This window comes from Nannospalax galili, unplaced genomic scaffold (assembly GCF_000622305.1).
Source record: "Nannospalax galili isolate Female #2095 unplaced genomic scaffold, S.galili_v1.0 scaffold1124, whole genome shotgun sequence".
Taxonomy (NCBI): domain Eukaryota; kingdom Metazoa; phylum Chordata; class Mammalia; order Rodentia; family Spalacidae; genus Nannospalax; species Nannospalax galili.
In genome coordinates, this window is record NW_008351693.1 from 475,104 (window position 1) to 488,834 (window position 13,731).

General features: G+C 40.2%; 1 protein-coding gene across 1 annotated transcript in view; it reads right to left on the bottom strand.

Moving 5' to 3' along the window:
- The window catches only part of Gipc2 (GIPC PDZ domain containing family member 2), an 81,116-nt gene that overhangs the window by 44,202 nt on the left and 23,183 nt on the right, over nt 1-13,731 (bottom strand). Inside the window, exon 2 of the mRNA XM_008848633.3 lies at nt 2,069-2,254. Within this exon, the coding sequence (XP_008846855.1) occupies nt 2,069-2,254 (186 nt within the window). The remainder of the gene's footprint in view (nt 1-2,068; nt 2,255-13,731) is intronic.

The window sequence follows — 13,731 nt, forward strand, 5'->3', positions numbered from 1 at the left end:
AGGAGGACTTTTCTAAAAAAAAAAAAAAAAAAAAAAAATATATATATATATATATATATATATATATATATATAGACACAATGCCAATAAAATAAAATCGTTGTGGGCTGGAGAGATGGCTCAGCAGTTAAGAACACTGACTGCTCTTGCAGGCAAAACCCAGGTTCAGTTCCCAGCACCCACATGGTGGTTAACAACCATCAGTAACTCCAGTTCCAGGGGATCTGAAGCCCTCTTCTGATCTCTGCGGGCACTGCATGATATGGGTGCATTTACATACATGCAGGCATAACACTCATGCACATAAAAAATTAAAAAATAAAATTGTTGTGAGGCAAGTTTGTGAGAGGAGATGGGTTGGTTGGTAAAGTGTTTGATGTATAGGCATGAGGACCTGGGTTTAGCTCTCCAGCATCCACATATAGAGTTGGACATAGCAGCATGCACCTACAATCCTAGCGTTGGGGAAGTAGAGACAGACAGATCCCTAAAGCTCACGGGCCAACAAGCCTAGCTGAATCAGTGAGCTCCAGGTTCAGTGAGAGACCTCGTATCAAAAAATAAAGGGGAGAGTGACTGAGGAAGACACTCAACATCAACCTCTGCCCTCTATACACATGTGCACACATGTATGTGGGCACCCATATGCACATGTGGACAAGCCCACATGAATACATACATATACCACACACATACACCACAACACACAAAATTAAATTAAATTAAAATAGAATTGTTGGGAAGGTTAAACAAGAAAATGCACTCAAAATGACTGGCATTTGATAAGAGGTCAACATAAGTTAGTTGTTATTAATACAGTTACAGCCAGCACTGAGGCAGGGGGACCACTTGAGACTAAGAGTTCATAGACAGCCTTAACAACACAGCAAGACACTGTCTCAAAAGAAAATTTTCAAATTGTATCGATCTATACAGACTTTTTCCTTGGTCTCCAAGAAACACTGTACAATATTTACACAGGTATTATAAGTAATCTAGAGATGATTTAATATAGACAGGATGATGTGCATAGGTTATATGCAAATACTGTGCTATTTGCATTAATCATTTGAGTGTGCACAGACTTTAGCATGCCAGCATGCATTGGGCTTCTGGGGCCAACCGCTATACCTCCTATACAGAGAGAGGGAGGGAGGGAGGGAGGGAGGGAGGGACGGATGGACGGATGGACGGACTCATTACACATTACAGTGGAATTGGTTTTAAGAGATCTTTTTACATCTTAGTTTTTCTCATCTTCATATTATTCCAAACTTCGTCTTTACAGTTCTATATCACGCTCTTCATATTTAAACAAAGGAATACATTGTTCAGATGATGCTGTATAACATTTTCAAAGAAATGAGTAAAGGGTACAGAAGTGAAGTTCATACAGGCAGAAGTAATGCCAAATCACTAGAAATCAGCAAGAGCATCATTAGGTGCTAGAGCCACAGACTGAGGCCAACTTATATGACTGAAGAAGAGTACTAGAGCCAGGCTTTCCCTTACAGCAAGTTCTAGATTCTACAGGAAGTTTAAAGCACAAAGGATTCAAGTAAAGTACAAACAAAAAATATCTTTGAACTTTTTTTTTACATAAAAGTGAAACATCAATTCATAAATCCCAAATGCACTGGTTTTCACTCTGAAAATAATTTCTACTCTCTTTGACTTGGCAGGGTCTCCCTGTAGCCCCAGCTGGCCTATAATTCACTATGTAGACCAGTATGGCTTCAATCTCACAGAAACCTGCATACCTCTGCCTCCCGAGTACTGGGATTAAAGGCATGCACCACCACACCCATCTAGAAAATTTCTTTATTAGGTCATCTCATAATTTTTTAAAAAGATTTTCTTTTCTTTTATATGTATGAATGTTTTGTCTAAATATATGTATGTGCACCAGGTGTGTGCAATGCCCACAGAGGCCATAAGAGGGCATCAGATCCATCATGTGGGTGCTGGAAACCAAACTAGGTTCTCTGCAACAGCAGTAAGTGCTCTTAACCACAGAGCCATCTCGTCAACATCCCCTCACCCCCGGGATTGTTCTTCTTTTCCTTACCTTGATAAAAGCAAAGCCGACACCATTATCTGTAATGGTGAGTCCAAGGGAATCCTCAGATTTATACACATTCACTTCCTTTGTTATCCCTTTCACATGGGCAAATATGAAGTCTTCAAGACCTATTTGTGCTCCTAGGAGTTTTCCCATGTCAATTCTAGGTGTGTTTAAAGTACAAAATAAGATCTGGAAAGAGAAAAAACATTTTAAGTCAATCTCCATCAGCAAGACATCCTGGTTATTAATTAATTTATTCAATAAATATTTATTGAATGAAATAGCCCTCAATTTATCATGCAAAAGTCCAGATCATAAACTACATTAGTAAACTGTTGACTGTATAGAATCTGAGGTAACATTTCCATAGAGTAACATTAGGCAATAAGTATTGAATGTTTCCTCAAGGCCAGGCTCCAGGCTAAGTCATTTACATCTACTATCCCCCTTAGTCATCATACTGGCTTTATTTTATTTGGGGGGGGGATTTTTGAGACAGGGTCTCCCTGTAAGCCCAACTGGTGTGGAACTCACTATGTAGACCAGGCTGGCCTTGAACTCACACAGATCCGCCTGCCTCTGCCTCCCAAGTGCTAGGATTAGAGGTGTGCACCACCATACCCAGTTATCATACTGACTTTACAAAGCTCATTGTTATCCCCACATTACAAACAAGAAATCAACACTTAGTAAAATAATTTGCTTAATGTCACAAAGCCAGTACTTGTCAAAGGATCTGAGTTGAGTCCTCATCACCTTCAAAGGGGTTTAAATGTGACCTGCAGTTCATACGGCTAAAATTTAAGGCTATATTCCCAAAGGCCTACATGTTTGTGTGCATGGCAGTGATGTACATGCTACAATGATATTTTAAAATAAGGAATATTTTTTTAATCTTGCATTATAGTGCTTCAAAATAGCAATTGAGGTGGAGCTGAGCTGAGAGTGTAGCTCAGTGGTAGAGCACTTGCCTAGCATGTAAAAGGTCATGGGTTCAATCCCCAGCACCAGGGGAGAAGAGGAAGCAATTTAATCAGTGGATGAAAATGTTTAGGGGATAAAACGGATGCCAATGACTAACAAATGTAACCCCTAAACTTAAAAAGGAGACTGAGGTCTGGAGGAGTTAAGTAATCTGCCCAAATTCACAGAATGGTAAAAAGATGACAAAAAGCATAACTGATAGTGGGAAACTGTGTGAACACATCTTAGTTTGTCAAGTTTTATTTGAACTCATTTTCCTTCACAAATATGGCTCATCTTAAAGTTTTCAGTGCCTCTCTTTAATTTATCACCCATAATCTGGTAGTTTGAAGGCCCAAATACAAAACTATGAAGAGAAGAGAAGATGATAATATGTTACTGGTCAAAAAGTTAAATTCAGGCCAGGCGTGGTGGCGCACACCTTTAATTGCAGCACTCGGGAGGCAGAGGCAGGTAGATCTCTGTAAATTCAAGGCCAGCCTGGTCTACATAGTGAGTTCCAGGCCAGCTGGGGCTTTTGAGATCCTGTCTCAAAAAGACCCAAAAAAGAAAAAAGAAAAAAGATTAAATTCAGGGCTGGAGTCCCCAAATCCCTTCCACAGCATATCCTGGTGATCTAAGGGCCCCCCACTGGGCCCCACAGCCCAAATGGTTTCCACTAAGGGACAGCACCACCTCAGGAACCAAGTTTTTAAATACAACAGACCCTTCACCAGGGCACACCAAGTCACAGTCTCTCCCTCAGCTCTGCCCTCACTCTCAACCGTTTCCCTGTGTCCCTGATTTCCACCATCCCCAATTCCTACCAGAAGCTTGGGCCTTAACACAGCCATCATTCCCAAGGAGTTCAAACACAGGGGGCAGTTATTTAACATTTATCAAATGATTTCTTAGGCCATGTCAAAACATGCTTGAGTTAACTTCTGAAGCCAAGGGTTCAGAGAAAGTGAATAGAAAAAGAAGTTTCTCGGGTCTCTGCTTTCAGTGACTCTGTCAGTCATAGAGCATATAGAATACAGCATAACTGTAACCACACTAACATAGAAACAACTCAGCAGTTAAGTAGAAAATAGAAAAGCAAACTCTACGGGAGCATGGAGGGATCAGAAGACCCAGAGGGTCGAGTCCCTAAGCTGCCGATTTTCTTTCACCCCAAAGACCGGCTTTGCTGCAGAGCAAACATTGTATTTTCTGAATACTGACTGTGCTTCCTGCCCAGCAGAATAACACTCCTTCCCAGGTAGCCCCAAGTTGGCAGGCAAGCCATCTTTTTCTCTTTTCTAGAAGGAGTGCAGCCAGCTGTATCCTTTGCTGAAAAGAGCCCCATGGGAGGCTGAGTTGAGAACCTACAGGATTAGGATGGTCACTGGGAGGTGGAATAAGCCTCCTGGCTGCAGGAACTACAATAAAGCTCCAGGGCTTCTGATGTGTTCCTCACGTAAGAGTAAGAATTTAGGCGGCCAGTGAGATGGCTCTGCAGGTAAAGGCGCTCATGCTAAGCCTAAGAACTGTGCTCAATTCTCAGGACCCACACAGTGGAAGGAGATAACTGACTCCTACAAGTTGTCCTCTCACCTCCATACACACCCCCACACATATATACAGATGTAAGATAAAGAAATGTCAAAAATTAAAATTTAAACCTACACTGGGTATCAATGCACAACTATCAGCAAATGTATCTCTGGGACAAGGTTCCCACATTCTGTGCTAGACACAGATATGCACAGAGGAATGTCAGTCTCCTTTGTACAAGCAACCCCCAGACTAGGAGATGATCCATCGAGGCACAGCAGGGCAACACAGAACCTACTGTAATATATTAAAAATCCATGAATATTTAAACCTAAAGGAACCTCAAATTTGCCCTGTGAACTTTCCTAGTCTCATTCATTCAGTTCCCTTGATCCAAAATCTCATCCATCCCTATGGTTCAGCCTGTTGAGAGAGTGATCAAACCTGACTGCTCAGGGGAATAGATTACTCTTTCTCTTGACACATACAGAATAAACTCTACTGCCTGTCTGTGTCACCTTGCCTGAAGTCCACTTGGTTTAACACAGATTCTTCATTTTCCCTCTGAGGGAGGAGAGACCAGAGTCATCCATCTCTCTCCTGTTTTATCTAACACAGCACCTTGCTTAGCTTCTATCTGAATGGCATTTCAAGGGCACGGGCATTTATCTCACCTAACACAACACACCTACATCCCAGGTCATAGCATCTGTATTTTGTAGATGAGAAAGTTGTGGCTTTCCAATTAACACAGCAAGTAAGCACTCATTATAAAAAGGAAACAAGAAGGCTAGAGGTGTGGGATTCAGTGGTAGAGTGCTTGCTTAGTATCTGTGAGACCTGGGTTCAATTCTCTATACCAAAATAATAGTAATAATAATAACAGAAATAGGAAAGGGAAACAGATAACACCAGAAAAGAAAGAGTAAACTAATCATATTCTTGAACATTCATTTAAAAAATGTTTGCTTGCAAAGATTAAAGTGGTTCAACAAAAAGCAGAAAGTGCAATACTTAACTTTCTTAACACTCTGGAGGGTAAACTAAACTAAACGAAAATAGATTAGGATAGTAAATTCATAGCAAGGTACCATGAAACATAAGATGATGGATCAGTTATACTTAACAACTTTATTATGCTTTTCATGGTAAGGTGAAATCCTCAACATTTCCCTGGGTTTCTGTGCTTGGTGCTCCCCAGGGTATCTGTGCTTGGTGCTCCCCAGGGTATCATCTGTCCTTCACACATTATCATTACCCATTTCCATAAGACTGATGAAGTATGACTATTCAACTTTGTTAAAAGATGCAATATGAATCATTTTAAATTTTAAAAGTTATATTAATAGAAGAAATGTAAAATAAATTATAGCTTAATTATATAACCTAGTATAAGTAAAATTATCATAACAATATATGATCAGTATAAAAGTTATTGATGTCATGTGTTGGAGCTAGAGAGATGACTCAGTGGTTAAGAGCACTGACAGCTCTTGCAGAGGACCCAGGTTCAGTTTCCAACATCCACGTGGCAGCTAACAACTGTCTATAACTCCAGTTCCAGGGGATCCAACACCCTCTTCTGACCTTTGTGGACTTTGCACAGCATGGGTGCACTTATATACATGTAGGCAAGACACTCGTACACATAAAAATAAAAATAAATCAAAATATTTTTCTTAATTACTGTTGTGATCATTTACATTTTATATTAAATTTTTATTATCTTGTATATATTTACCCTCCTATCTCATCTCATTTTGAACCAGTCAGCCACATTAAACACACTTAATATTTGTATTTGACTGTTGGTTATTATATTGGGCAGCTCAGTTTTACAATCTCATTTCTTTATCAATCTTATACTTCACATTTTTCTCATTTCTAGATGTCCAGACACATCACTTCCTTGGCCAAAAATGCTGTATCATGAGTTCAGCTTTAATCACAGGCTACTAAGCTGTCAAAATCTTCCTAATGAAGCCTAAGTTTTTTCTATTATTATCACTGTAGGGCAATGGTTTTTCTTTGTCTTCTACACACCTAATAGATTCCATACAACTTTTGAGGGACTTAACACGTATTCTATGTCAATTTTTAGTTGGTAGGATTTTGTCTTGTGTTATTTCTCTCAGTTCATGCCCACTACTGTACCTTCTCTACAAGAGAAGTGGATTAAGCAAAGGAGAATTGTCCTTGGGGGCCACATGATAGAGGACACTGAATTACAACTGTTCTGGGTAGCAACATCTGTAGTTGGTGGCTGGGGCGGGAGTGACCCGATCCTCAGCTCCATAAAGATTAAATTAAAGCATGATTAAGTTTAAATCATTTAATGAGTAATTTCTAGTCCACTTTAGGCCACGAAGGTCTAAGAAAGAATTTGTTGGGGTGTCTGTCTAGAGAAAGAATCTTCTCTTTTCCACAGAAGCTATGGGGAAAGTGACAGGCTTCACCCACTTCCTTCTGCCTCCGGCTTCTTTCCTTCCTCTAGCCCCCTCCGCATCCTCCTGAACAAACATTAGAGTCTGGATCAAAACCGGCAGACAGGAAGACAGCCTCTGCATCTAACTTACCAAAAGACATCAGTTGTCCACTCTTCCTCCTAACACAACCTTGGGTATCTAGACCTCCCATGTCCTGAGAAGAAAAATTATTTCCATGCCCTGTTCCAAGCATGAGATTTAGGTAGTCTACACAGTGACTTAGGCATGGACCTATGGCTTAATACTGGTCAATAAGACATAAAAAAAGGACTCCAGAAAGTTCCGGAGAGAGGCTTTTTTCACTCCTAAGAGAGAAACACAGCAGAAGACAACCCCCTTCTTTCCTGGCTGTTACCTCACCTAGAAGTGGTCCAGGAACCTCCACCACCATCTTGTTGCCAGCTGAGGAAGAAGCCAGAGCCAAGGTCAACAACAACAGAAACGAAGGGAGGCTAGCTCCTTGTTGAGGCACACCGACTCTTCCACATAAAATGGTAAGTAATCATGTTTGAACCAGTTTGTGCCAGATTTGTAACTTACAGATTCCATCTGAATCTCAGTCTTGTGCCAGGTTTTAGTCCCAAGAGCTGATAATTTCACTGAGCTACTCTGGGGCTGACTTTCCATTGCTTTCACTAAAAGACTCCTAACTCACAGAAACAAACATGGTTCCTCTGCTCTCTGTAATTCCTTTCATTTTAACGGTTCATTACACCTACCTAATTTTATTCTTTTAAAAAATGTGAGGCTGGAGACATAGCTCAGTGAATAAGGTGCTTCTCACACAAGCATAAGGACTGAAGCTTTGATTCCCAGCATCCACATAAAAAGCTGGACAGGGGTGGTGGCTGCCTATAATCCCAGCACTTGGGAGGCAGAGTCAGGGAATCCCCAGGGCAAGCTGGTGGGTAGACCAGCCAGAATCAGTGAGCAAAAGACTCTGCCTCAATAAACAAAATGGAGAAGAATCAAGGAAAACACCCAAGGTCAACTCCGTGTTTACACACACACACACACAAGCATACATGTGTGCCCATACACATTTGAATATATTTATATACATATGTATGTATAAAAGTATTGTGGAGCATGTGATAAATAGTGCTCCTTTTAACACACTGGGGTACTAAGGTATCCTGTTCTCATGCTAGTTTCAGATTCTAGACCCTGTTTTGATTGGGATCTGAAATGTCCCCAAGGCTCACTTGTCAAAGGTTTGGAGACCTCTAACCTCAGCGGTAGATTAATGTAGTGATGGACCAGTGATTTAATGGCATCATTGGGAGGAAGTAGAAACCAGGAAACAGGGCCCCAAGGAAGACAGTCCCTGAACATACCCTGGGAGGGAATGGCTCATCCCAAACCCCTCTCTGCTCTTCTCTCTCTTCTCTTCCTCCCTCTTCCTCCCTTCCTCCCTCAGCTGCCAAGAAAGAGGTATCTTTGAACTTCCATGTCCTCCCTTTGATGACAGTCTACCTTGCTCAGGTGCCAAGTGGTGTACCCATAAACTGAAGCATCTAAGACCAAGAGTCAAAGAGAATCCTGACCTTTTAAATTGATTTACTCAGATATTTTGTCACAGCTACAAAAAAAACAACTAGCACATCCTCCAGTGAAAATTACAGACACACCCCTCCCGTCACTGACAGTAATCAACAAAATAAATGGCTCTCTATACAGCGGTTAGCCCAGCTTGTCATATAAAAGGAAAAATAAAAAGGGACAAGGCAGGCATAGTACTGCCCACTTGTCATCCCAGCATTTGGGAGACTAATACAAGAGGTTCACAATAAGATCCTGTAGGAAAGAAAAGGAAAAAGAGGAAGAGAAAGTGGAAGGGAGGAAAGAGGCATCTCAGCTCTGTATCCTCTAACTTCAGTGATGTAGGCTGGTCATTTGGCCTCCTGGATCTTCATATAAACCATGATATTACTAAAGCTTGGGCTACATCATAAAGTTGTCACAAAATTCAGTAAGAGACTATATGTAAAAGAACTTTAGACACCAAAGAGTCTAAAAGGTCTTTCATTATTATCCCTCCAAGGTGCTTTCTGAACAATATTTTAACCTATGCTTGAAAGCTTCCTAAGTTGCATGGCGTTTGTCGAAGATATTAGTTTTTGCTCCTTTTTAAAAAAATATTTTATTATTTTTATTTTACGTGTATGAGCGTATTGCCTGCATGTGTGTAAGTGCACCTGTGTCATACAATGCCCATAGAGGCCAGAAGAGGGTGTTGGATCCCTTGGAACTGGAGTTACAAATGGTTGTTAGCAGGATGCGAGTGCTGGGAATTGAATCTGGGTCCTCTGGAAGAACAGCATGTGTTCTGAGCCATCTCTCCAGCCCCACTGCTCCTTTTTAATACCATAACCAGGAAAAAATTTCATTATATTCCTTATATTATTATACTATATTATTCAACTTTTTAAAATTGAAAGATAATTCATGGACAGTATTCTTAACTGTGTATTTATGTTTAAATTGCTATCCTGTTTTAAAATTATCACATGACTGTGACTATTCATCATTGAAATGCACATGGCTGGGACAAGCCTGAGCTATTAGAACCAGCACAACAAATTGCTGCTTTTCCTCTGGAGGCGCCACTACATACTCTACAAAGTTCCCTTGTGAACAGCACTACGGAGATGATCTGTCACTGGTGCTTCAAAAAGTGGTTTAGTCCACAGACAGATAAGCAAATCTCTCCAGAAACATGTCAACATTATTTTTAAAACTCCAGGAAGTTCAGTTTCAACTCTTTTGTTTGATGTTTTCCTTAGACAGGAACTGAGCTGTACATGTTCCAAAGACACCTGAAAAAACATGGTGTATGCAGCTAGAATTGCATTATTTGTGGGTGTGGTTTTAGATGCAAGTAACTTAAATAGTTATCTCTTATAGCTATCCAAACTAGCAATATTAAAAATTTTTATGATTATTTTCCTATATCTTGATCTTCCCAATAACCTTGCTTTCTTTGTATACTTTATCTCAAGTAAGCATTGCAGAAGTATCAGTCAATGTCGTTATAGAAAATAAAGAACTGCATCTTAATAAGCCCAATACTTTACCTTACTTTCCTGGGGGACGGTCCCCATCATTACATATAAGAAAACAATTTAGGATTTTTTTGCTTCTTTTGCCAATGACTACATTTTACCTGGGCTGTACTTTTTTCAGGATTTATTTTATTTTAAATCATATGTATATGTGTGTGGGTGGGAAGATGTGTATATAAGTGCAGGGGCCTACAGAGACTAGAAGTGTTAGATCCCCCTTGGAGCTGGAGTTACAGGTGGTTGTAGGTCGCCTGCCATGGGTTCTAGGATCCAAACTCGGGTACTCTGGACAAATAGCAAGCACTTTAAATGCAGGGCCATCTCTCCAGCTCTGGGTTGTTCTTATAGTATAAGTCTCAAAGGATTCTTCTCAAAGAGGGAAAAAAAATGCTTATGTTACCTCCATCTAGCGAATTTCCCTTATAATAGCCAGAATTAAAAATATCCTGAAGTGGAAGAGAAAAAAAATAAAACAAACTGAGCCTCAAAGCAAAGTAATTATTGGGGGGTAAAGATCGCCCACTTGCCCCAAGTGCTTGAACAGAAGAGAGCCATTCTAGCCACGCCAGAAGGACAGAATTACATTACTTAAAACCCTTCCAAAAGGCATCAAGCGTGATGATGCACATTTATGATTCCAACACTCAGGAGGCAGAGTCAGATGAATCAGTTCAAAACCAATGCTGGAGAGGTAGCTCAGGTGTTAAGAGTACTTGCTGTTCTTCTAGAGGACCCGGGTTCAATTCCCAGCACCCACATGGTGGCTCTGTTACCCTCTTCCAGCCTTCGTGGGCCCTACACACATACCAGTAAACATACTGGCAATCAAAACACTTGTACAAATAAAAATAAATAAATCACTTTTTTAAAGTTCAGAAACCAGCCTGGGTCACACAGTGAGAACCTGTCACCAAAAAATTCTTCCAAAATATTCAGTGCATTGTGTTACATGATTCTCCACCTAAAGGGTTATATCAAAGAACTTTTTTTTTATGTGTATGAGTGTGTTGCCTGCATGTAGGTAAGTGCACCCATGTTGCACAATGCCCACAGAGGACAGAAGCGGACAGTTGTTAGCTGCCATGTGGGTGCTGGGATTCGAACCTGGGTCTTCTGCAAGAACAACCAGTGTTCTTAACTGCTGAGCCATCTCTCCAGCCCCTCAAAAAACCTTTTTAACTCAAAGCTATTTTCTAGCTCTGTTCATAGACTGGGGCAAGGTATGCACAGTTTGGATACAGGTTCCTATTCCCACCAAAGTACTTCGGATTCTGGCTTCTGCTCTCACTAACGTGCCGTGAAAACAGCATGCTTGGGAGGTGAAAATCTAAAAGGATAAAAGAACCTTAGTATTAAGTACAAGAAACACTGATGACTTAAGGGTACCAGCTATTTACACACTTGGCCTTGAGAAGGGTTCCAGGTGAAGATGTGTTACAGGTAGAGCAACACTAATCTGAAAATGCAAATTTGAAATGTTCCACAGTCCAAAACTTTTTGTGCCTCAACATGATGTCCTAAGTTTAATATTTTATACCACAAAACTTTGCTTTATGCTCCAAATTATTTAAAGTAGAAAATTACTGTCAAGCTAAGTGTGTGAGGCTTACACAAAACATAAATGAAATGTGTATTCAATATGCAAATACTCCAACATCCAAAATGAAACTGGAACCCAAAACACTTCTAAGTCTAAGCCTCTTAGATACTCAACCTGTGGTATGTATTTATTTGTCTGTCTGTTCTAGTGCAGGCTCCCAAGCATGCTAAAAATACACTTTAGGGCCAGTGAAGTGGATAAGCAGGTAAAAGCATTTGTTACACGCAAGCCTAATGATGTGAGTTCAATCCCCAGAACCCCCATAAAAAGCTAGAAACAAGATGAAAAAGAGAATCAATCCTGAAAGCTGTCCTCTGACCCCACACAGGTTGTGACATACACACACACACACACACACACACACACACACAATCAACCAATTAATCTTTAAGAACACACCACCACTGAACTACACTCCTAGCCCTGCACTCTCCTTTGTACAGCTTAGAAAAACATCTTGTTCAGGGTGACATAAGTACTATCTGGTCCCAGTAGGACTCCAGCCATCACTGACTGACTCCAATCTCTTTTCCCTGAAATGGTTCTTGGATATATGACATCTGCATAGGGCTATCAAGTCCCTGGCCACTTCCTATTGCATTAGTTCAACTAGTCCTCACTCAGGAGCAGAGCTAGATATCACTGTGCCCTTTGAGATAAGAACATCAGTTCAGCCGGGTGTGGTGGTGCACACCTTTAATCCTAGCACAAGGGAGGCAAAGGCAGGTGGATCTCTGTGAGACTGAGTCTGGTCTACATAGCGAATTCCAGGCCAGCTGAGGCTACTGTCTCAAAAAACAAAAAAAATTAACTCAGACCTCAAAATTTTGTCTAAGGTCACATAGCTAATTAACCACAGTCATAACAGGAATTTTTTTCTAGCCCATGATACTTTAGCCGTAGTGCCAACATGAACTCAATCTTTCAATGAAAAACTACTACAAAGTATGTATTTTATGCTGTGTGTGTGCGGAGCCAAATAAAGCTTGTTTATTTTTTTAAAAAACTACCCATTCCCAGCTGAGCATGGTGGCACACGCCTGTAGTCCCAGCACTTGGGAGGCAGAGGCAGGCGGATCTCTGTGAGTTCAAGGCCAGCCTGGTCTACATAGTGAGTTCCAGGACAGCTGGGGCTACAGGGAGACCCTGCTTCAAAAGGACAAAAAAAAAAAAAAAAAAAACTATCCATTCCCCAAAAGGAGCAAGACAGCTTACAAAACAAGTTACTTCTAAAAGTCAGACACATTAGAAGTTTTAACAAATACCAAAACAATGTAATACATGATTGCTTAATTTGAGACACTGGAACTAAGGAATTTTCAAAATGTGTCTTCCAGTGAAATAATTTTTAAACTGACTGCTTACATCATTTCTTTGTGTTGTAAACATGGTCATGTAAAATTTCATGCTCATTATTTTCTCACTAAAATATACACTCTAAATTTCTAGGATTCATTTATAAATAATACATCACTTTATATAAAGTTCCTTAATACCTCTAGTCACTAGAAACAGTTTCGCAGCTTAGAAAAGATACAAAATTGGCAAGAAGGCAGATATTTAGAAACACGATACTGTACGCTTTATTTAGAACTTCATGAGGATATAGTATAAAGCCCTGCCTGGAACTGGGTAGAACTTTCTATAAATGATTCACTTCTAAATTAGCCTCCCTAGGTCAGCAGTGGCAAGCCTTAAATAAAAGGTGAATCACTCTTTGTAATCCTTCTCTACAACTGCTTTTCTCCCAGTGTTTCCAATGACTAAAATAGTATGACAAAAACTTCTACCACAAAAATGAAAGTCAAATTCATATTTTTAAACCACCAAATGATTTCCCAGAATAACCGAAGGAACATTTTTGGGGGATGAAATCTAATTAAGGAACTAGGTATCCAAGAAAATCAAAATCACAAAGCAATTCTTGAGACACAAGAAACACAGGTTTTAGTCTTATCTTTGTGGTCATGACCCAGACACTAACCCAACAAGTAAGATAAATTAGACATATATATA